The 24022-nt window shown below is 43.4% G+C and overlaps 1 protein-coding gene and 1 long non-coding RNA gene across 2 annotated transcripts in view; one reads left to right on the top strand and one right to left on the bottom strand.

Moving 5' to 3' along the window:
• The window catches only part of LOC6032684, an 89891-nt gene extending 69991 nt beyond the window's left edge, over positions 1-19900 (top strand). Inside the window, exons 3-4 of the mRNA XM_038255234.1 lie at positions 14855-15425; positions 15546-19900. Coding sequence (XP_038111162.1) covers positions 14855-15425; positions 15546-16543 — 1569 coding nt within the window. The 3' untranslated portion in view covers positions 16544-19900. The remainder of the gene's footprint in view (positions 1-14854; positions 15426-15545) is intronic.
• Positions 13227-13880, bottom strand: LOC119767201. The gene is made up of 3 exons (XR_005277388.1): positions 13736-13880; positions 13512-13632; positions 13227-13393 (listed from the first exon to the last, which is right to left on the bottom strand). It is a non-coding gene; the product is annotated as an uncharacterized LOC119767201 (long non-coding RNA).
• Positions 19901-24022: the final 4122 nt, after the last annotated feature.

Here is a 24022-nt window from a genome sequence, read left to right as displayed (position 1 = left end):
AATTTTAGAAATATAAAAAATGACGTTCCCACCTACATAATCTCATCTTGGTCTTCCCATCGAAAATAATTAAAATTTCATAAACTGGCCAGCTAGAAATTCCCGGGCGGAAATTTGTCCGCGGTGGTTGCGGTTTGGCCGTTGTTGTTTCCCTCGCAGCGTCAATTTACCATTAATTAAGATTAGTCGCGCGCACTTTTCCGGGCCATTTTCGTGCCAACTTCCGGCCGCCGGGAAATTAGTCCCCGGGACGAATTTAGTACCCCCACTCTCGGTGGAAGGTTAATAATGTTGACCCCGGTCAAGTGGGGGACTGTGGCAGTAGGAGTGGGTAATTATGCTAATTTTATTGGCAACACTAATCGGATTAACGAGCGCGCAAATGAGTCGAGGGTTGCCAGCTTGGAAGAATAAGAGTGTAAAGAGAAAAGATGGCGGCGGCACTCGTTGTGTTTACATGTTATCTTGGTCCGGCCAGACATCAGAAGTGGACTGACTCGGTTTGAGATAAGCACGGTCTCGAGGACGAAAGAACGACGATGACGATGGCTTTCTTGCGAAAGTTTGGAAGATTAATTGAGACAGTAATTAGCTGTACGGTGAGGGTGGTTTTGACGCTTGAGTCAGTTGACATTGTTTCTAGTTTTTCTGATAAAATTTGGCATCATTATTTTGAGCATGGTTGCTACTCGGTTATTGATGGATTAGCTGGAGTTATACTATGAAACTAAAAATATCAATGCGAGCTTAACAAAACGTATAATCATACATGGTCTTTACATTTTTGTCAATACCAGTGCCTTCCGAGATTTTGTCACTTTATCGCTTTACGCCTGGAAATACCGCGTAGGACATTACATTCATAGCAAAAAAATCTAAAGTTCTTAAAATTCTTAAAATTCTTAAAATTCTTTAAATTCTTAAAATTCTTTAAATTCTTTACATTCTTTAAATTCTTTAAATTCTTTACATTCTTTAAATTCTTTAAATTCTTTAAATTCTTTACATTCTTTAAATTCTTAAAATTCTTAAAAATTTTAAAATTCTTAAAATTCTTAAAATTCTTAAAATTCTTAAAATTCTTAAAATTCTTAAAATTCTTAAAATTCTTAAAATTCTTAAAATTCTTAAAATTCTTAAAATTCTTAAAATTCTTAAAATTCTTAAAATTCTTAAAATTCTTAAAATTCTTAAAATTCTAAAAATTCTAAAAATTCTTAAAATTCTTAAAATTCTTAAAATTCTTAAAATTCTTAAGATTCTTAAAATTCTTAAAATTCTTAAAATTCTTAAGATTCTTAAAATTCTTAAGATTCTTGAAATTCTTTAAATTTTCTAAATTGATGCGGAATTTGCTGATACAATGAACTTGTCTAACAATAACTTTACATCACAAACGTCAAAATAGCCAGGACTACTGCGTTAAGTTTACGGCAACGACGATTTCTCATCAAGTGAATTTTATATCTTCAGTGCCAAATTTTGAATCAAAAATGTTAAATTTGAACAGCTTAAATCCTAAAACTAACAATTATCAACTTCTTGAACAAAATGTATTAATCTGGAAACTCTCAAAGCTGCATGTGTAATAACATCTTGTACAAGGTTACAGTTACAGCTGCTCAGTACTTCATAGACAACATGTTTTACATTCTAACCTTAATTGAACATTTCACTTCCAACCAAAAACCATTCTGTAATCTACTTCAATCAACTGATAGTCTACCAGCATCCAGATCACCAATCTCATGACCTGCCTTCATATTCGCCCACGTTCAAGTGTCAGCTGCATCCGGAGCTTCATACTCACAAAAACCACAAGGAATCAATCCTCTGTACGTCTCGGCAGCTCGGCCCGGTCCTAGCCGTAACCGATATCCTTCCCACTCAATTCAATCACGGTTTCCCGCTTGTTCTTCCCTTATAGATCCGACATAGACTCCATGCCTTTCTATCTCGCATGTGTATTGAGTGATTCAATACGCTACTTCCTTCCTGTGTCCACCTTCCTCCGCCGACGGCTTCCGAAGAAGTGGCACTCTCTTCCGTTAACGGCCACATGTGGAGTCCATTCATCGCCCGTCCCGTCCCGACGGATTGTGAGCTCGTCCTATTCAGCCCATTATTACACTCCGGCTCCTTCTTCTTCTTCTTTTATGGTCCGGGATCCACGTCTCGCCTGTGATGACCATGGCCAGTAGCAGCCGGAGCAAGTGAGCTCGAGCTCATCGTTCATCGTCATCACTTTCACGCGCCGTTTTGTTCCCGTTTCCCCGCGCCGCTGGACTGGTCCCAAAATGGCCAGCTCCTCTAGTCTTTCACAGGGGGCGCTTTATTACTTGATTAGAGACCGCGTCCGCTCGTGCCTTTTGTATGTGTCACGTTCCGGATACGTTCACGTCGTCCCACGTCGTCTTCCGTTACGTTCCGTGCCCATTTTGGGTGGTAGCAGGCGGTGCCGCCGCCGCCATATTGTCCTGATTGACGTCCGTTCACCCACCGCCGCCATCTTCCTTCCTTTCGGAATTCATATTTTCTTGCTGATTGATTTTTCTTCTTCCTCCTCCCTCATGTCATGCCAAACAGAAAATGAAAGTAATTTTTGTCCTACCTTCTTCATCTCCTCCTCCGGCTCGTCAACCTGGGATTGCCCTTAATGTGAAGCTTTCTTCCGGGAAAAAAATGTTGTTTGTCGCGTTCGGTGATGTTTATTGCCCCCCCGTTCCTTTTTTCGCTTTTGATGATCGATTCGTTAAGTTTTTTTGACAGCTACATTCGTCAAGTGACGCGGGCGGGGGAAGGACCAATTGTGTGACAGGTCAACAAGAGGAAACTAAGTGGTGTTTGCTGTTCACATTTTTTTTTCGGGTGGACGAATTACGTGACAAGAACATTCGTTTGGTGAATTGTTTACTCGAAGTTTAACCTTCAAAATAGGTGTTGTTGTGCTGTTGCTAGCCGATCAAGATTATTTGACAGTTGAGTTTTGCTCGTGACGCTAAGTAGCTGTCAATAAACACGCTTACAGAAAGAACGTAAAAATCGTACACACTGAATTAAACTTAAGTAGCATCTTTTCAAATTGAATTCAATTTTTGTTTAAATATTTTTGTATATTTGAACCCTTCTTTCCAGCGAGTGTGGGCGTTCTGGTGGCGCCACTCTCGCGCAATAGGGATATTCAAATCAGTCCGGCCCGGAAAATTTATGCCCGGAACGGCGCTTGGCGTGGGCGCTTCCTTCTCTGAAGCAGATGCAACCGCACCACGTGACGTGGCCAAGCCATCGTGTTGGCAAATCGTTTCTGTCGCGAGTGAGTGACTACGAGACCGTTGAGCGGAGTTGTGTTTAACTTTTGAAATTGAAAAAAAAAGATTTAAAAGCTCAAAACTGCAGTTTAGTGTGTATTGTTGACATCTGGGATTGGTCACCGCCATGATTAATTCATTCAAATTTAGAGTGTATTTTTTCAGCATTGGCTCAATCTAATCTAATCTAATCTAATCTAACCCTAGCGCAGCCAGTCTTTCGAGGGCATCCTGGAAAATGCCTTAGGTTGATTAACGCCTAGCATCCTCTTGTCAATATTAACATTTGCAGTGCCCCAATGCAATAAATTGCCTTGAAACATCACAAAACGTTAAAACGGCCAGGCCAACTGCGTAAAGTTTACCGCAAAGATGATTCGTTGAATTGGATTGAGTTTGAACACGAATGTTTAAACAGCAATACAGTTCTGAATCTACAGGGGAGGAAGAAACGTGGGGATCCCCCGCTCACGTTCCTGTTTGTTTAGGCAATAAATCGTTGGAAGCCACCATGCTAAGAAGTTTTGGTGCTCCGGGACCCTCGAGGATGGGACATTGTATTTCCACAAATGCCCTGGACACTATTTGCCGTGGTTAGAGCGCCACAACTCGCTCAATATTTTTTCAGCATTGGCTCAATTTAAAAAAATGTAAAAACTCTAATTAAGGTTTCTGGAATTTAGTGTGTATTTTTGACATCTCTGGTTGCACACTAACTAAACATAATGATTTGCTGAGTCTGTTTAGAGTGCATTTTGACAGCTCTGGTTTATCCTTTACACGGTAATACTAAAATTGAAGGGTGCGGGGTAAGTTTATCTTATGATTTCGAGGTAATTTTAAACAAAATTGACTAAATCAAATTGTTCCGGAATGGTTGATCACGCGATGACTAATATATTCAAATTTAGCGTGTATTTTGACAGCGTTGGTTCCAAAAACTCAATTGGACTAACTGGAATATACTTGTGTATTTTTGACATTTCTAGTTAATGTTGAATTTACTCAAATTTAAAGTGTATTTTGACAGCTCTGGTTCATTGTTTACACGATAACAAAATAAAATAGTGGTTGGGGTAAAGTTTATCTCAAGATTTCAATTAATTTTTATCCAAAATTTAGTAAATGTATGGAGAATGACAAATACAAGTATTACAATTCAAATTCTTCCGGAATACGGTAGATAAAACTCCCCGCGAAGCTCGCTGGCAACAGAGTGACATAACAATGCTGGAATGTGTGAGTGCACGGAAATGTTCGATTTCTCGCGACAGTAGTCAACTGCTGATTTAGTATCGATATGGTATCATGGTGGCCCTCGCACTGCAACCATAGTTCATTCGAGTTGGCGAGTTATTTCCTGGTGAAGTCAAAAATAGATTTGGCCCGGGAATTTCACTTGGCGAAAGTTTGCACCCACACTTGGACTGCCTTGTCTGTCACGTACTGTCACCTCAAATTGGATTCTGTAAATTTTGGGAAAATTTACAGGTATTCTGATCTTACCTACAACTTTTGTGATCAATCCTTAAAACAAAATAAAAAAGAAGCCTTTTTAATTTGATGAAAAATGCAATACTGAGATACTGTCAATTGTACACACTAATTTTGAATTGCTCAACATTGAGAAGTCCCTTTCAGCAAAGTTAGCATTTTTTTCTTGGAAAGATTTCCTGACTTATTTTATCTTCTCCCTCAATTCCCAAAATCTCCTCAGTACTAATCCGACAATTAAATAAAAATCTGTTCACTGCAAAAACATCCACTCCAGAAAATCTGAAAAAAAAATCAGATTGCGTCGTCCCATTCTCCCCTCTCCATCTCCACCCGACAAAACATTCCCGGGAAATGAAAATCCCTTCTTCGAAACCATCTTCTCACATTGTCCTGCTGCTGCTTCCGGTGGTGTTATTGTTTCCTCACCTTTCTCACTTTGCCCCAAATCGCAGGAATCCCAAATTGCCTTCCCGTTCCAGGTGAAACACTCGGTTCCCTTGACAGCCCGTCCGGTCCCTTCCGCCACAGCCAATTAGACTTTGTTTACACGTGCCTGGGTTATATTTTTTAAAAGTCTGCCATATGACGTAAGAGTGTATCATTGACAGTTTGGTACACGATCAGGTGAATTTGATGATTTTCAAAATAAACAAACATATTTGTTCCGTCTCATTGTCCGGCATGTCTCCGCCTCCAAAAGTGTCCGGAAATAGCACCTTTCCGATTTGACCCAGTCGTATCTGGTGCGTCCACCTACGCACACGTCAGAGTAGGAAGAAACCACCACCGGTGCGGAAATTTGATTCTTGTTCGTAAATTTTTCCTCAACAGATGGTTGGAAAAAAGGAAACCCAAACAAACCTGGGCGATTCTATGGCAAAACAGAGCTTGTCAACAAAGTAGGCGTAAAGTGCGAACGAAACGTCAGAAGCAGGCATCGTCTGACAGGAGCATTTTGCAGACCTGCTTTGAGAGGGGCTTCTGTTGATTTGGGGTTCAAAGCGGGAAACCCTTTTCAAAACAAGACAGCACCGGAGGGACTATCTGCTTGAACTGGGCCCCAAGGAAAAATCTATTGTTTGCAATTAAATGGTGTTGTCTTAATATTCTTTTTTTTTCTTCTTTTTAGCATAAATAAAGAGAAGAAACTGACAAGTTGTTCTTGACATTTAGGTATAGTTTGACCTCCACTAAGACTACCCAATTTTGAGTAATATCTGACTTTCAGTAGCAATAGCAAACGATTTCAATTGAAATTAACCTTTCCTGTTGCCAACACTTCAACTCTCATTCTTCCAACTTTCAAATGTCGTACAAATGGATATTGTACGATCAGTACCTAGCTGGACTCGGTCACTGGAAACGACCGGCGGCTCAGTAACCGACGAAATAGGCGGCGGGCCAGATGCGGGCATAAAAATGTCAAAATCTCTTCCCCCCTCACTTCGTCTCACCGTCCAGCTGCAGCTTTGTTGACAAACAAACGGAGCACGCGGTCGCATGATGGCGGCATCGAGCCATAATTAGGGGTGATCATGTGATTAAAAATGAAAGTTTTTTCAAGAAAAATAATATTTTTCCGACCGAATAAAAAAATTGCGAGCATGTTCAAACAATTATTCCTGATGTCGGAGAAGTGATAAAAAAGCAAAATTGTAATCCATAATTTTTCTATAAATTGATTTTTTTCACTCCAACTGGGAACCCCTAGGTCTATCCACGACCGTTACCAATGACCGCGAGAAGATGCCAGAAAATCCAGCTACGAGCTAAATCCACAATAACTTCCCCTTTGACACCGGACCTTTTTACCTCCCGTCAGTTTGTGCGAAAGTTTCCCCTCGAGTCAAATGAGTCCCCACTAAGATCTTAAAGTCGGCAGCAAAATGGGGCCGAGAGCGGGAGAGATTTAATTATAAATGACAGCTGCTTACTGACGCTTTTCTGAGGAATTCCCACCCAAGAAAACGGCAAAAGAAAGAACTGCGAAAACTAAAGCGAAACGACATTTACTAATGACTTGACTTTTGCCCTGCTTCCTCCCGCCATTAAGCACTCTTGGTTTGGTTGGGCAAGAGGGGGGGAATGGGAAACATCAACACTTTGCCTTCCTGACTTGCAGGACTTTTGACCCCGCACCCTCCTTTAGACATCTTGGCTAGAACTTGCGGCAAGTTGATGTCGGATTGGATCAAGCTTGGGGAGAGAGTTGATGCAATCAAGCGCGCGCGTGTTTGCTTTTGATTAATTAGTTTCCAGTGTTTGCTTAGCAAACAGTTGAGCGCAATTTTGCGTGTACCCTGCGAACCAATCGCAACCAAGGTGGTTGCGAGAAGGTGGGAATGATTGGTTTGACAGATGGCGTTACATTTATCTTTTATTTGCATTGCTGGGTCAAAGTAACAAATGTTACAGGTGAGGCAAGTTGTCAAGTTGATGGATGGTTGTTCCCACCTTTTAACAAACTATCTTGGTGCAGGTCTGCAATTAACTCATTAGCATCGCTCCCCTTATAGCGTTAAGTGGTCATTAGTCGGTCTGGAGAATTGTTGGCGCTGGTGAAGATTTGCCATTTTTTTTTGCTAATTCCATAATTACTCCAACATTAAAGACAGTGTGAGTGGCAATTTGTCAACAAGTGGCACCCATTCCGAGGGGCAGTCACTAAAGTGCCGTCTGGAAAAAAAATGCTAGCGAAAAATGGAGGCCATTAATTAAAATTAACGCTAGCTCTCAAAAGTTGATGTCTATTTTGGTTCTCTGTGCGGACATTTTTTTTCCAGGTTAAAACGAACTAAAAGACATTTTTTTCAATATTGTTGCAAAATTTCAACCAGATTCACCCAAAACCATTTAAATATCATAAAAATCGAATCTCCTCGCTCGCATCAATCATCAGCACGCTTCTGAGCGATTACTTTCGCATTTCCCGAAATGGAAATTGCTTTTCCCACGCGCGTTTTTTCCCTCCTCTCATTTTATGACACTCGAAATCGTCCGTCCGTTTCGGCTCTCGCACTCCCCTTTCCGGTTTCTTGGACAAAACCTCAAGCTATATAAACATATTTACTTTCACCATCAAACGGAGGAGGAAATCCCCCTTTCATCAAGCTGCTGCTGGTATCATTCGCTCGAGATGCTCCCCAGTTTGTGTTTGTGCAAGGTACACACATAAAACACACAGACTGACTCACGAGAAGTTCTTCACAATCTGATGCTAAGCAAATCCCACCAGGGTAAGGGGGTTCGCTCTTCAACTAATCAACTTCGATTTAGTGTGCAAAGTTTTCCGAACTGTGCGAAGTGATCCTCCCCTTGTACAAGGTCGACTATAGCCAGGGTTGCGAATGAGCGAGCGAGCTAGAAGCCGTGCTCGCTCATTCATGAGCATGAGGACTTAACAGGTAGCTCGTGCTCGCTCATGCTCATTGCATGCGCACGCGCTCAATGAGCGCTCATCAGCAAAGCAGGTAGATTTTTAGTATTGTTGATGAATCTGGCACAGGCCAATTGGATTGCCAGCATTTTTGCTCATAAAATAAATGAGCAAACACGAGCACGAGCAAACGTGAGCTAGCTCGCGTCGCGCTCCTCCTCACGAACGAGCGAAAAAGGCTCGCTCATGAACGGATGAGCGCTCAAAATCGCAACACTGACTATAGCAAAACAGAACAACTACAAAACTAACTTCTGAATAACTCAGTTTTCGTCAAACTGAGTAAAAAATGAGTAAATGTGGCATCTCTTAGATTTGGGTTAATTTCACTCAGAATTCAAGTGAAATATGAATAAGTGAAGTCAGTGAAGTCAACTCAATTCTGACAGTTGTCTTGTTTACAAATTTCTGAGTAGGTTCGATTTTGAGGAAAACTTAGTGATTTTGAGTAGGCGTGTATCATGCCAATCTGTCAAAATTCAACCAAAGTTGATGTTTTTCTATGGTCAACCTTGCACAAGGGGGCGATCACGGTAAAAAAAAACACATCTTAGGTAAAATATTTCGTCCTTCACCCTGCTCGAAAACACTTTTTGAATGATTTCCTATGGCTTGTAAGCCCATGATCCTGAGAACTCGAAATGAGTGGGCGTCTCGATTTGAAGAGCCAAAATAGAAACAGAGAAGGGGGCGCTTGTTTTTATGGTCCCGGCTGGCTCAGCTTAATGCGCCCCCGTTCCGCGGGCTGTTGATCCTTGCGAGATAGGACAGGAAGTTGGAAGAGCGAAATTCCCGGAAAGCAGGGCGGATGTGTTCTCCCACGTGTTTTACATCTCTCGAGGTTGTAATCAGCCGCAGTTTGGATGATTCCGATGTAGAGCAGGCTATTTGCGGACTGTTTTGTTTTCACAGGAAGAAATCTACTTGCAATTTGCTCGAGAAGTCACTTCCGGTGACATACGGATAGTCGTGGGATGATCTGTGAGGAATTCTCATTAATATAAGGACGTCACTGCATTAAGCCCATGTCGTTTGTGTAATGTTTCTAATATTACGTGCACGCTCGGTAAAATCACACAGTTTTCGTTAAAACCTAACCTACTGCGAAATGAGTAAACGGGGCATCTGTCAGATTTGAGTGAATCACTCAGATTTGTGTGGATATCAATTAGTTTTTGTCGAATTCTAACTGTAATTCACTAAAATCTGACAGGTACCCCATTTATTCATTGCTGAGTAAGTTCGGTTTTGACAGAAACTGAGTGATTTTGAACGTGCGTGAAGTATGTATAATCATTCCCACTCAGCTCGTTCCGTTTGAATTCCGTTTAGAATTCCGCTTGAGCGAAAAAAGTTCGATTCGAATTCTAAACAGTGTTCGTTTTAGATTCTAAACCGCATTCCGTTTCAAACGCAACAACCCACTCAAACTGTTCTCCGCTTGACGGGTTCATTCCGCTTCGAATTCCGCTTCGAAAATTGTTTCGAAATTTTCTAAACGGAATCTCCGGTTGGACTCCGTTTCGATTCCGTTTAACAATTTTTGCACAAGGGCGACACCTGCTGGTGTACAGCGGAACCTCGGTGACATTTCGCCAGGTTTCGCCGAAACGGTTTTCTTTCAGTGTGTGAGTGAGACGGCTTTCCAAGAAACGTCAAACGTGTTCGAACTTGGGTTTTTTTTTCGCGAAAGTCGTTTCAAATTAGCTTTACGCGAGAATTTTGTTTTGTAAAAAAACGGCACCTCCTCCTCAGTTTCTAAGTCCCCAATCACCCGGCGTTTGAAGCATCACTGCCGCGAAGCCGTCCAGATTGGAAAGCTGCCGCGAGGCCGTCAAGACTGGAAAGCTGCCGCGCCGGCCGAGATCAAAGTTCCGGCCACAAAAAAATCACGTGGTTGGGAAAAATGGCGGGAAGCAAAAGGGTCCAACGGCCGACGGAAATGACCCCCAGCGATATTCCGGAAGATGTTGTCGCAACCGCCTCACCGGAAAAGAGAAAGTCCCCGGAACCGGAGGCCGCCGTCCAAAAAAAGTGAAAAAGTGACGGAACTGGTGCTACGGCGCTGGTGTTCGATACATTGCCAAGGACAGGCAATGGCTGATGCGTAGGAACTGGAAGAGGAAGTGGTCACCAGCGAAATGGCCAAATTATGCCAATGATACGGCCGCAGCGTCGCTCAAGATAGCAGGTGGCGAAGCAGCGGCAATCCAAGAGACCACAGGAGGACGGTGTCGCATGATGACCATCTTGACACCGATAAAAGGCCATGACGAAACCGGGGAGTTGATTTTTTTTTAAATTTATTCCAACATTACACCTTCTTCCATTGCATCTTTCTTCCTTTCAGATACCTGGACGCCGGAAAGTATCCAAGTACCTGGGGGAGATCCCACTGATCCAGACGGTCGTGGTGCCGTTGCCTTTAATCCGACGATCCGATGCAGTCGCGCAGCGGCGAGCGGGAGTGCGTGGACATGAGAAGAACCCGGATTCAACAGGAAAAAGGAAGTAGAGCAGATGATCATCAGCGCAAATTCTAAAAAAAACTCTATAAGATTCTTCAATTCTTTTCCTCATTTCAAAAATTGCTTGAATTCTGTTTTTTACTTATCTTATTTATTTTCTTTTAACTTTGAATTTTGATAATTTTGTTCATCATTTTCGTATTGTTTCATTTCAATCTATTTTCATTTCAATATTAATTGTTTTATTGTTTTGTTCTTCTTTTTTGCACTAAGACAAAGGAGGCTATTCGTCGCAGCAGTTGCAGTTTGACAACAAGATCTACGAACGCACAAGCTGCCGGAGCGGAAATTACGTGTTTTCGGAATTTGATGCGGAATTGGCACTAGCGGCCATTAAGCACAGCATACGATTGGAAAGTCCCGGACCAAGAAGGCAATTGATCGGCTGAGGAATGATAAGGCCAAGCTGGATTCGGATGCGCAAGTGAAGGGGCGTCGGGGAGGATGAGAAATTGGAGCGGGAGTTGGAGACGCACATGGCCAACTCGAACGTGGACATGATGAGCGAACGCTGGCGGAGAAGAATGTAAAAAAAGAGGAGCAGAGACTGCGAACGACTAGATCGAATCGGAGATGGAACGGTCAAACGAACTTCTTACCGCTACCACCAGTTGAAGGAGAAGATTCACCTACAGTCCTGCACTGCCTAAAGAACAGTCAAAATAGGGCAAACGGGTTCCTCAACAAGCCGCCGTTGAGACCATTATGTTCGATACGGCGGCGATCGGAATCTGTAAGGCCAGTTTGGGTAGAGAAATTGGCCATAATTATAATTAACTTTGGTTTCCGTTTAGGTGTGGTGATGGCCGTAGAGAAGCGTATCACGTGCTGCTGATGGAACCGCGGTTGTGCCACGTCGGAACCAATGGTCGGATTCGGCGACCAATGTCGAGTTTCAAAACCACATCCGAATGGCAAGCAGCAAGTTCGGCAAGCGGTGCCACTCTGAGGACGAAGATCTGAAGCTGTCAGCCACCATGAGGAGGAGGAAAAGCACCGCGCCATAGTAATGGACAATTCGACGGCCGTGTACGAGAAGAGAGCGGGAGTCGATTCGTGTACAGGTTTGTATCGCCACGGGAATTAAATTGATTGGGAAGCTGTTTAATCATTCCTTCACCTCTGCAGCTTCTTCTCCGTAAAACACTGCAGAGGACCAACTTGTTTGCTAGGAACGAGCTCAAATCTTTTCCACGTCTGGTTCAACCTCGACTACCACCTCCAACAAGTTTGACCCCACGAATGCCCTGGCCACCGAGTATATGCTGTATGAGGTTATGGTGCGACGGAGTTGCAGTTTTTATCCTTCGAAAAAGTGCTCGAGAACAAGCGTACTTGCGGAGCTGGACCGCCGGAGAACCATGACGCTATCCATTTTGTCGCGGTGGTTCGACAGGAAGTTCTACGCCGGCAACGATTCCGGGCTACAAGTGGGGACATCAAATTCACTACGATCGGCGACAAGGACACGCTCCCGATCGTGGACGCGCCTTACAAGTGCTCTCCGGAGGCGACAATGCGGTTTCGTCCGTATAGGTCAAGTGTGGCAAATGCAAAGCTAACTTTCTTTGTACCCAATAGCTTTACATATAATTTAATAAAGACAATGTGGGGATTCGCGGCTGGGGAGTGTTTTTTTATGACTTTTTCTTATCAGATTTAAAATAAAATCGTTTGAAAAAAGACAAAAAAGTTCAATTATTATTAAAATCTAATAAAACCAATCAAAGAAGAAAACCAATATATATCGAATATATTCGAATCGAACTTTTTTCGCTCAAGCGGAATTCTAAACCGAATTCAAACGGAACGTGCTGAGTGGGAACCGGTTCCGTTTGAGTTTTCGCCGCAAATCGGTTCAAGCGGAATTCAAACGGAATCGAAACGGAATGGACGGGTTGCTTTTGATAGCTGCTTCTTCTTCTTCTTTTTTCATTCTGGTTTGCTTTTTTTGTTTTAGTTGAATTAGTATTCAACCAGAAAAAATGCCTGAGTGTTTTCTAAGGTTTAAAACATTTTATTTACAAAGCCAAAAAAAAACAAAGCCCCTAGAATTATGTTTAATTTCATAAAGAGATTTTAAAATAAAGTACACCGTGACCAAAATAATGCAGATCTTTTCTACCATCCCGGGAACATTCCGGAACCACCACGCGGAATCTTTTTTTAGAATCGGGTCACGCACATCGGCTCTAATATTCGTTATCTGCACGAACTCCACTCGACCTTGCTCATTGGGGCAACCACGAGTTAACCGATCCCGCAGCTCCACGACCTTTGACCTTTTTGGCTGGCAAAATCTGGTCAGTTCGCGGAGTTTCTCCAGTCGGTTTGCATCATGCAGCTGGTCCTTTTCCGGCTTTGGATCCGCTAAGTTTTGGTCCTCCAGCTGCTAGACTTCTGTGAACTGGCGCTTTCGTTCTGCAGCAGGTTCCCAGTAACGGCCTGGTTATCGTGGTGCTGGCGATCCAACGCTTCTTCTTGATAGGCAGCGGCCGCCACCAGCAACCGGACACTCGCCGATTCTAAATCAACTGGAGGTAGTTTCCTGAAGGTTCCTTCGCCGGTTGCCGACGGCCTTGGCGTCGTACTGGGGCGTACTTGGGGCAACTCGTCAACGAAGTCTGAAAGAATAAGTTGTCGTTGGTTAGGTTAGGTTTTAAATCATCAAGAGAGCATTTGTTTTCGGCTCGATCATGGCATTTGGAACATCCAACAATAAGATCCGGACGAGTTACTTACCTCCTAAAAAGCAGCAAAAGTTCCGGCTGCTTTTGCTGCCCACAGTGGGAGAGGGCTTGCGTTGAAGAATCTGCTACGGCTTGGGAAGAGGATTTTGGGTGAAGGACCATAAAAAGGGAACCTGAAACAAAAGAACAATTAAACGACTGTCGTGAACGAATAAGTACATTGCCTTCAATACGGTGACTAAATCTTCTTGTCATCATTAAAAATACAAATCTTACCAATTTTACGCAAGAAACGGACGAACTTGATGCGACAAGTCCAAAATTAACCGTCCTTCACCGTCGTGACGTGGTTTTTGACACTTTGCACTCACACAACCATCGCAAAGCCGTTTCGGCGAATCGCGGCGAAATGTCACCGAGGTTCCACCGTACACCAGTAGGTGTCGCCCTTGTTCAAAAATGGTTAAACGGAATCGAAACGGAGTCCAACCGGAGATTCCGTTTAGAAAATTTCGAAGCAATTTTCGAAGCGGAATTCGAAGCGAAATGAACCCGTCAAGCGGAGAACGGTCTGATTGGGTTCATCCTCCTAAAAGATTGTTTGCCTTCTATGTTTTGAAAACCGTCGTCAATGTCGTCGAAACGTTGGATTAACATTTGAACATTTCAAACAAATCCTACAGATTCAAAAGTCGAACCTTAGCAACAATGTTTGTCGCGCTTCATCGTTTTAATTAATACCACTTGACGCTAATGAAAAACCCAATTTAGCATCCGCCGTCACCTCTAGAGTTTTTTTTAAAAAGGTCCTATAAACAAAATTTTCAATTTTTGCTTTTTGGGTGTTTTTAGAACCGCCTTGAGTCAGGGGTATTCAAAAACACCCAAAAAGCAAAAAGTGAAAATTTTGTTTATAGGACCTTTTCAAAAAAAACTCGAGACCTACACAAATTCGTCCACAAACGCGCACACACAGCTATTGATCGTTCACACCTGACGACTAACGGGGAGGGAAGAAAAATAATTAAAACTCGATTTCCATTAGCCGCGAACGCGTTTTTCCAGAAGCTTAGAGCCACCATTCGACCATTGGGTGCGGAGGGATCCATGGCAGTTAACGTAATTTTTTTCATTTAATTAAATTTTTAGAAAATTTTAAATGAAAATTTGTTTTGAGTGGCTCGATGTCGAGCCACCTTAAATTGATTTTCGTCACTGGGGGAAGTGCTTTGATAAGTGACAGCTAGTTGTTTACGTCAATATGAAAGGTTACACGCTGACGCGGAAACCTTCAAATTTGAGTACATTTTACTACTTTGGTTGAGAAAGTTCCCAAAGTGCAATGGAATCTAGATTTTTAATTGCATCTCTCTCTTATCTCCCCAACCATTCCAGCAATCGCAGACACACCACCGGCATCGGCGTGAAAATGGCGACGGCGATGGCCGGGAAGCGGGCGGAACGGCCACCGACGGCGGTGGAGAGTTGGAAAATTTCATTGCACTGGCACCGGACGAAGCGGATATTTATAACTTTTCCAACAATCTCATCAACGCGGTAGATAACGTGGACCAGGAGGACGGCGGCGGCGGAACTGACGCCGGTCAAGAGCAGCAGGACGACGACGCTGGCGGGAATGCAAATGAAGTGAATCCGTTTAATGAATTTCTTAATCCCCGCCAGCAGCAGCAACAGTTGGACCAGGAAGACCCGTGGGGTCTGGGACTGGACGAGCAGCAACTTCCGCCGCCGGCGTTTGAACAGCAGGAGCAACCGCAGCAGGTGGAGGAGAGCAAATATCTTAAACCGGTCAACCGGAGTCGTCAGCAGAAGCACCAGCACCGTCAGCAGCAGCCGCCGCCAAGTCCAATCGTGGCCAGCAGTATCGACTTTCTCAACTCCATCGACGGGGGGTATCTGCTGTCGAACGGGATTATCGACGAGAAGGGACAGAAGCTGGAGGAAGGTGAGTAGTTTTTTTGTTTTTACACGTTAAAAATATGCGAATGGGGTTATGAGTTTAATTGGCTTTTACTGCATGGGTTCTCGACTGTGAAGTGATTCGAGTATCTCTGCTTGTTCACAGACAACAGTCCTTCGACGTTGAAACCGGACAACAATGGCGGGGGTGAACAGCTCGACGACGATGACATTTTTGAGCAAATGCAAAAGAAGGCCAAATCGTACCGGCTGAAGTTGTACAAGAAGCACAAAAACTTCAAGCACAGCCACCATCATCGGGGTGGATACTACCATCCGTTGTACCAGCATCATCACCACCAGTATTACCAGCAGAAGATGTTGGAGAGGGAACGTGACCGCTGGAAGCAGCTCCAGCAGGATCAGCAGCTCAAGAGCGGCTATCAGGGCAAGATTCGTTACTTTGACAGCTCGAACAAGCTTGAAACCAAGGAGGACATCAAGGCACATTTGGATGGGTTCAGCAGCCGCGAGCAGTGGCCAAATTTTGAGAAAGTCGTAACGTCACTGAACAAAGAAACTCAGCAGGACAGCATACCACCATACATCAAGAAATATAACCGCCGGAACAAGCAGCTAATCGACCTGCTGGAGGGAACCATCGCTCCGTTGCAGGACTACGGCCAGCGCCACCATGAGCGGAAGTACCATCGCAGAAAAAATCCCCACTGGATGGAGGAAGACCTGTTTGAAGAGCAACGACCCAGCCAGAACAATCTGGGACTCCAGCGGAACTACATCCAGGAGACGATCCAGTCGTCGACAGTCCACTCGAACTCGCTGCCCGGCGAAGGAATCCACGTAATCTACGACAAGAAGCACACCGGCAATAATGACCACGATTACGGTCACCCGGCCAACGATCCGAACCATCCGTACAAGCTCTCGTCCCGTGCCGGCCAGTTTGTGTACCACCGGGTGGCGTCACCGCAACCCGTAGGTTACGGCCGACTCAAGCGCCAGCGACTCCCGTTCGTGGCCATCACCGATCGCCGTCTTGGAACTCCCCCGAAGCGTCGTCCCAACAGTAGCAGCAGCAGCGGCAGCTCCAGCGCGTCCGGCAACAGCGCCAGCAACCTACTGAATCACCAACCGATGCCTTAAGCAACACACTCACACACATCTCTGCAGATTCTACCGAACTCTGAACACAACACACACCCTGCGATCCCGGGTTCCAAACCCGGGACGCGTTTAAGGCAGCTGCTCTCTCTAGACTAGGCTCTAGGAAAGCTTACACTTTTTCGTTTTGTGGTTCTTTCTTCAGTTCTACTGCTACTACGGCACTCACCGTTCTTGAGCAACTTTCTCCGCTGTGCGCGTGCTGTCACTTGGGCCGAACCCACTGCTGCCGAGTTTTCTGGTTGATCCCGCCAACAATGGCGCTTGTTTCAAAGGTTAAGCCATGCCGGCCAAAGTACAAACAGCTTTAACGTGAAATCACCACCTGTCAACAAACTTTTTTCGAGAACTGTCACTGCTCAGTGTACACGCTAAACACAGACCAACCGTTTTAGCGTAGTTTTTATCCTTGTGACGCTTTCCAGCGCGATTGCTTCGATTAAAACCACCATCGTCATCGTCGCTTTCGCCAGGTAAGTGGTTGGAAGAGCAAGAAAAAACTTCAAAAACTCCTTTTTCCCCTCAATTGAACCGTCGTCATCGTCGCTGGCGGTGATTGCTGAATAAGCTGCAAAAAAAATGAAAGGAGATCGACAACAAGCAGCGGGAATAAATCTCAACCGAGTCTTGGATTGCTTTCGGAGTACTTCTGTCGATTCTATTGAGTTTCTCGCACAATGAAATCGTCGTCTCCGTTAACACTACAATTGATGTAAATGGGTTTCCTGCGCTGCAAACTGTCAGCACATTTGACACGTCGACAATGACGTCACCTTTTCAATAGAGTCGTCTACTCTCGTTAGCGCGCGTACAAAGGAAAAGAGTATCCTTTTTCCATTGATTTCAGCTCTTTTTTTATACGCCCAAGTGCACACGTTCAATCAGTTTATCGCGGCGCAGATAAACTGCAACGTTATACCGGTTCCGAAATAACGATCGAATCAATAGACTCGAAGCTTGAGGAGGGAGGGGTAAAATTACTGTCGTTTCCTTCTTCGTTCGAATTCTTTGTTAAGAAAGCGCCATTCTTCCCCCCTCAGTAATCGGCCATTGTTGTACTTGATTTCTTCCATGTGGCCACGTTACAGCTTTCAATGGAAAGGTCAAACTTTCAGCAACCCCCTGTGAGTGTGGACAGGTGCAAGCAGTTGGAGCTCGCACACAAGTGACAGCCGGCACAAAGAGTCACTAAAATGGTGGAAGGAGGAGAAGGAGGGGAAAAAATAGTTGAAAAGCAGAATACAACCAATGATTGTTAAATATATCGAACTCCAAGAGGTTACAAATCGTTGCTGAACGGCATTCTCTGACAAACGAGTGCGGACCGCTGTCCGGAAGGCTTGGTTGAATGTCAAATGTGACATGTCAAAGGGAGAAAAAATGTCATGCAAGTGACAAACAAAAAAAGAACATACATTAAGGTAAACATGATGACAATATATATTTATTAAAGTAAAAAGGTAACATTTACATAGTAAAAGATAAACAAAGCAACTCTCATACTGCGTTAAATTTGAGAAGTAAAAAAAATCTTGTATTTACTAACATATCAAAATGGCTCTTTGACAACAGATAAAAAAAAACATCCGAATCAAAATGGCGCTCGCGTAGCAAGCCAACGTTAAGTCAGATTTCCTTTGGTACCCATTTATACTGAAACTGTTTGCCCTTTACAGAAATACAAGTAAACTACAACCACCACCACCACACACTCTGCAAATCAAGCTGATTTTGTATGTATACACGCAAACTCTTTCTAAGCTCACCCACAAATACATACAAAACACTAATTGACCGATGCACGCGCACGTTAGAGTCAATTTGAGAGAGTAAAGTTTAATGAAGTTTAACATAACACGCAGACACCTACAAATAAGACACACACTCAATCACACCGAGCTCGTTGACGTAGTAAGCGCAGGGCAGAACAATAGAACAACACGAAACGACTGGAGGCAGTGCGGGCGGACGCCTACTACGATCACGACTGCCATTTGAATTCTAACTAAACTTTTACGGCGCCTACTGTGGAGTCCAACAGTAGAGGCCGGCGCTTTGTTTTCCTTTCTGTTTGACGTTTTAGTGTGGCAACATTTTTAATCGCAAAAATAAGTGTATGAATATTGCACAAAAAAATCACGCAAAATGATGGCGCGCGATGGCGAACGAATGAAATCATGACAATAAGCAAATGGAACCATAATTTTCTAGCATTTTATAGCGGAATTCGTAACACAAAAAAAACTGGTGACACGTGGATGATTTTCGGTGACGGGCAGGCCCCTGCGCAACTGTTTTGATTTGTACAGCTTTTGAGGTAACACGAAAAGAGGAAAACAAATAAGCAATAGACTTTGACAATACCTTTCGAAAAAAGGGGGGCGGGAAGGGGCCGAGTACGTCACTGTTCGGAGAAGGATTAGTGACCCCCTTTCTAGAAAACATTACCATCACACTGGGCACAGAAAAGTCTAATACCAAAATCACCAATCGACGGCGAACGTGTGTGACAAATATTACCAACTAATAAATACTTGATAAGGAGCACTTGTAATGTTAATTTTCATTATATTTCTTTTCTAAGTTTAGCAAAAGTTTGTTTCGAATTGCAAATGGTGGTTTAATGTAACTGCACGCCAATTTAATCAGATGTCACTTGCACTAAAAAGTAAGGAAAACACAACAATACCGGATGAGAACTACAAACAAATCAATGCACTCAAACACACATACTACGAGAGAAAGTTATAGTCAATTTTCTGTGGAAAAATAGGCGACACCAGAAAAATAAGAGAATAATTGCACGTTTACCAAAAAAAACACACACAAACAAATATCACAAATATCAAGTGAAGCACTCGAAAAGACGCAGAAAACAGCTAAACAAAAAAGCAGAATTTAAAATAAAAATGCACTTTTAAATGTGAATAAATAAATAAAGAAATGCCGTGTTAGTTTATAGAAATGCAAAATAAATAGTAGCTATTTTACTATTGAATAAAGGCACCACTCTACTGTAGCGGAAGAAACATCAAGCCTGCTGAGAGGCTACCTTCTTATATACACATTATAGACAAAAAGACACAAAAACTCAACAATACACAAAAACAATAGAGAAAAGAGAACTCACACCAGCACGCATATAAACAAACAAAACAACAACAAGAGCATAGTAAACTGTGTAGATATGTCACTTATTAAAACATCGCAGCAACCCTGCTGCGATCACCTACCCAATGAGATATATATATTTAAGGTAAGCAGAAACAAAGTGTTTTGAAAAAAGGTAATACACAGCGCTAAAGGTAAGCAGCACACATGCAAACAAAAAAACAAAAAGGTGTCCGGTTCCGTCCCGGAAATAGGACGAGATATTTTGCACACTTTTACTCCCGGTCCGTTTTCCGGGACCCAGACTCAGACGACGAACCGAACCGAAGACGACCGTTCGTTCCTGGCTTTGGAGATCGATTCTGACTCGACGCCCGGAACTGCTCTCCGGCACTCGACAGGAACTTTTTTTTTTATTTTTGGGTTTGTTTTGGTTTAATTAACCCCCTTAGGATAGAGCAAACAAGAGATTGTTTATGTTTTTTTTTCTAAAACAACCTGAAATGACTCCAAAATCCAAACAGTGGAGCAAGGCTCGTACAATGACAGAGGTGCATAAGTTTCAAAAGAGTTCATTTTCGAAGGTGACAGCAAGCGAAAGCAAAATGTGTTGTGTTTTAATTTGGAGCTTTAAAAAGTCAACAAGCGTTATCGTAAGCTACACAGAGTAATAATCGAGACTAAACACTGGGCTCACTGGGTATTTTCCGACCATCAAAATCGGAAGGTTGGAAAAGTACGTTCAGTCTGGAATGTTATTCTACACGCACGTTCAAAATCACCCAGTTTCCGTTGAAACCGAACCTACACTGAAATAAATATCATGATACATGCTATAAGTTTCACATATAGATTTTTGCAGAATGCCTTTGCACATAAACTGTATGAGCTCTGCATATAAATGGATACGATTTCGAAATATGCTAACGCATATAGAATTTATGTACACGGCACATGAACGGTATGGGCAATGACCATGGATCAAAAGATGATTCGCATATAGCATGTAATAGCAGTTTTCATGTTTTTTAAATATCTTGCTAATGATTTTTAATAAGTCTACATTTTAATTTTATTTGGTATTTGTAGTGGTAAATTGCTGTTTTATTATTTATTTATTTTCAAACGATTAAAACATATTTTCTGTATGATTTTAAACTTTTATTCAAGTACTTATTTTCAACATATTCTCAAATTGTACGCTTACGGAGTTAACGGTAGCGGCAGACACCATTAAACAAAGAATTCATTGTTCATTTCCGCTGACCTTGAACCCGTGTCTGAACTGCTTTTTTCACAAATCGATCATACAACCGTCCGGGAACCAGCGTCAGGGCCGGCGGACGCCTTGGACTGGCTCGGGTTAGGCTGACAACTTTAACGACCAACAAATGTCGGCAAAAACTCAATGATGAACTGCTGGTTCTTGTCCAGCTTGATGTTGGTACGCTTTCCCACAAGCTCGACCGGGAACACCACATCCTTGAAGATACTGTCACGTGTACTCGGCGTTCGAGGTGCAGGAACGGATTTCTGTTTCGGCACCGTGACGTAGATGAGGGTGGCCTGAAACAAAGCAAGAGTTGTTTGAATCATTGGAATTCAACTAAACCAACTTTTAAATACCTTCTTGTTGAACTCGATTTCGCCCCGCTGTAGGGTCTGCAACGTTGACTCCGATATTAGCTGGTCAATCTTTTCGCATCGCTTATCGAGGTGCTGTACGATCTGCACTGGCTGCAGCCCCTCCAAGAAAGCGCCTTCCGGCTCAGTTGCTCGACGACCGGAATCTCCGTACAGAACTTGACGTGTTCCGTTCTCGACGCCGCAGTCGCAAATCACCGGTAAGCTGCTGTGTGGAAGCAGCGGGGAAGCGATCATGGTCAGCAGGGGGGACAAACTGCAGCTAGGGGATGCGCACCTGGTTTGGTAGAATGCGTCCAGAAGAAGATCGATCGTCTTAACTCGGAATACCGGTTTTCAGATGAGCGGGAAAACACTGGCAGGCACAGCGGGTTGGGCAGTAGGAGATGACCAGCAGTTCGCGGATACTGTTGAGTACGACTTGCTGATGTCTTAGCCCTGCTTGCTGGACATCCGGCTGCGATTTTCGGGCAGTTTGGCTGGGATGTTGAGCGACAGGTGTCCCACAGGATCAGCTGCTGTAGGGTCTGCAACGTTGAGCGCTCCTTGATATTGTTGCCGGTTAATTGTCCATAAGGCGCTCCCTTGGGCGCTCCAGACTAATGTCCAGGATTTGTGGCTTGTCCGGCGGCACGGTCAACCTTCGTAATTTTTGTTTCAACTGCTGTGGAAGAAACGTTAACAAAAAAACTTCTATTAGTAACAACCCTCACTTATTTGAAACGTTCTTTGTCGGAAGTCTTCAAAAACGATTTTCCGTGGCTGACACACACACACAACCCCACACACACACACACACACACACACACACACACACACACACACACACACACACACACATGATCTTTTCAATGAAATCAATAACGGCCGGAACATTTCATCATTTCATGAGGATCTCGACGAGTTGATGCCTAGGTTCGCGGTCGGAACCTTGCTGCTGCTGACATTGGAGCTCGATTATAGACCAAGCCGGAAGCATGCGAGTGGGCCGAATTGGAAGATGATTGTCGCACAGCTGGGCTTCCGGCGGCTATTTTCTCCTGCCCTTTTTTCAGCGCTTTCGCTGCCCGTGCGTCCTTCGTCATAAACACCGGCCTTTTTTCGCCAACATCGCCTACAGCGAAAGCGATTCCTTGTCCAAAGCACCTACCGCCGGTTTTACCTCTATCACATCCAGCTTGCGCTCCCCTCCTTTTCGCTCATCGTCCCGATTGCTTTCTTCGATCTTGATTGCTTCCTGCCCGCGTCGTGGCCACAGTCCTCGTGATTTCCCCCCGACGGCGGAGGACTCCGGTGCCGACCTCGTTTTCTAAGTCCCGGGCCCTGTAGTTGGGATCTCGCTGCTCACGGTCTTGTTTGCGAGAACTCGAGCGGAGCTTTCGGACGCCGGAAGTTGTCGTTTAAGCTGGAAGAAAAGGGGTTATTAATGTTTGCTAACCTTTGCTGGCAAGTTCAAATAAATATACCGATATAGCACAAAAACAGTTCAGGTTATTTTCAATTTTAATTATGCACGTTTACACATCTTTTTCACTTCTTAAACACCTTACAATTAACAGAAAACTACTTTTTTTATTTAAAGAATTACAAATGAGTTCGCTATCAACGCCATCTTGTTTGATTGAACAGTTATGCTATGCACACATTCGAGCATGCTCCCATGAACGTCGTGAGCATTGCATATACATTTTATGTGTAAAAGCATACTGCAAAAATCTATAGCATCTTGTAGGTACATGCAACTTATATGCGGCGCTCACGAAATATACTTGCGTGAACAATATTTTTTATCACACAGAAGGCAAGTTCGGTTACGTGCAATACGCATATAAAAATTATGAGATTTGTGATCAAAGCTATATGTGAAGCATATAAGGCCTAATATTTCATGTCATAGTTTTTATTATGGTAATTTAAGGTACGGTTATGTGCAGTTTGCATATAAAATCTATTATGATATTATTTTCAGTGTACTCAGAAATGAGTAAATGGGGGCATCTGTCTGATTTGAGTGAATTTCACTCAGTTTTCGTGCCCCCTTTACTCATTTCTGAGTAGGTTCGGTTTTAACGAAAACTGAGTGATTTTGAACGTACGTGCAACTATGAGACGGAAGGCTCTTCTTAAGTGAAAAAAACATCAATTATAAATTATCCGGCCGGCTCGCTCGCGCATGGTTCGAGCAGCGGCGCCAACGGAGAGAAGTAGTGAATAAAACAATAATTACATTTAATGGAAACGGTGGTCCCACTGTGGGTCTCGTGGCGCAGGGGTAGCGGCTTCGGCTGCCGATCCCGATGATGCTATGAGACGCGGGTTCGATTCCCGCCTTATCCACTGAGCTTCTATCGGATGGTGAAGTAAAACGTCGGTCCCGGTTTCTCCTGTCTCGTCAGAGGCGCTGGAGCAGAAATCCCACGTTAGAGGAAGGCCATGCCCCGGGGGGCGTAGTGCCAATAGTTTCGTTTCGGAAACGGTTCTGACATCCAGGAAAAAAAAAAAGAAGTAAAAGCAAATGTGTGTAACGAGGAAAGTTAAAGAAAATTTCGACAACTTATGAGGAAAAATAGAAAGAAAATGAAACATTAACAACTAGTGAACAGACACAAAACAAGACAAGTGTATGAATTGTTATATTTTTCAAATAAAATAACATGAAATAAAAGTGTAACCCGTTTTTATTCATTTTTCAGTTTGATTATTTCA

This window comes from Culex quinquefasciatus, chromosome 1, assembly GCF_015732765.1.
Source record: "Culex quinquefasciatus strain JHB chromosome 1, VPISU_Cqui_1.0_pri_paternal, whole genome shotgun sequence".
Lineage (NCBI taxonomy): Eukaryota > Metazoa > Arthropoda > Insecta > Diptera > Culicidae > Culex > Culex quinquefasciatus.
The sequence above is the reverse complement of the archived record's forward strand: the minus strand, read 5'-3'. Positions and strand labels throughout refer to the sequence as shown.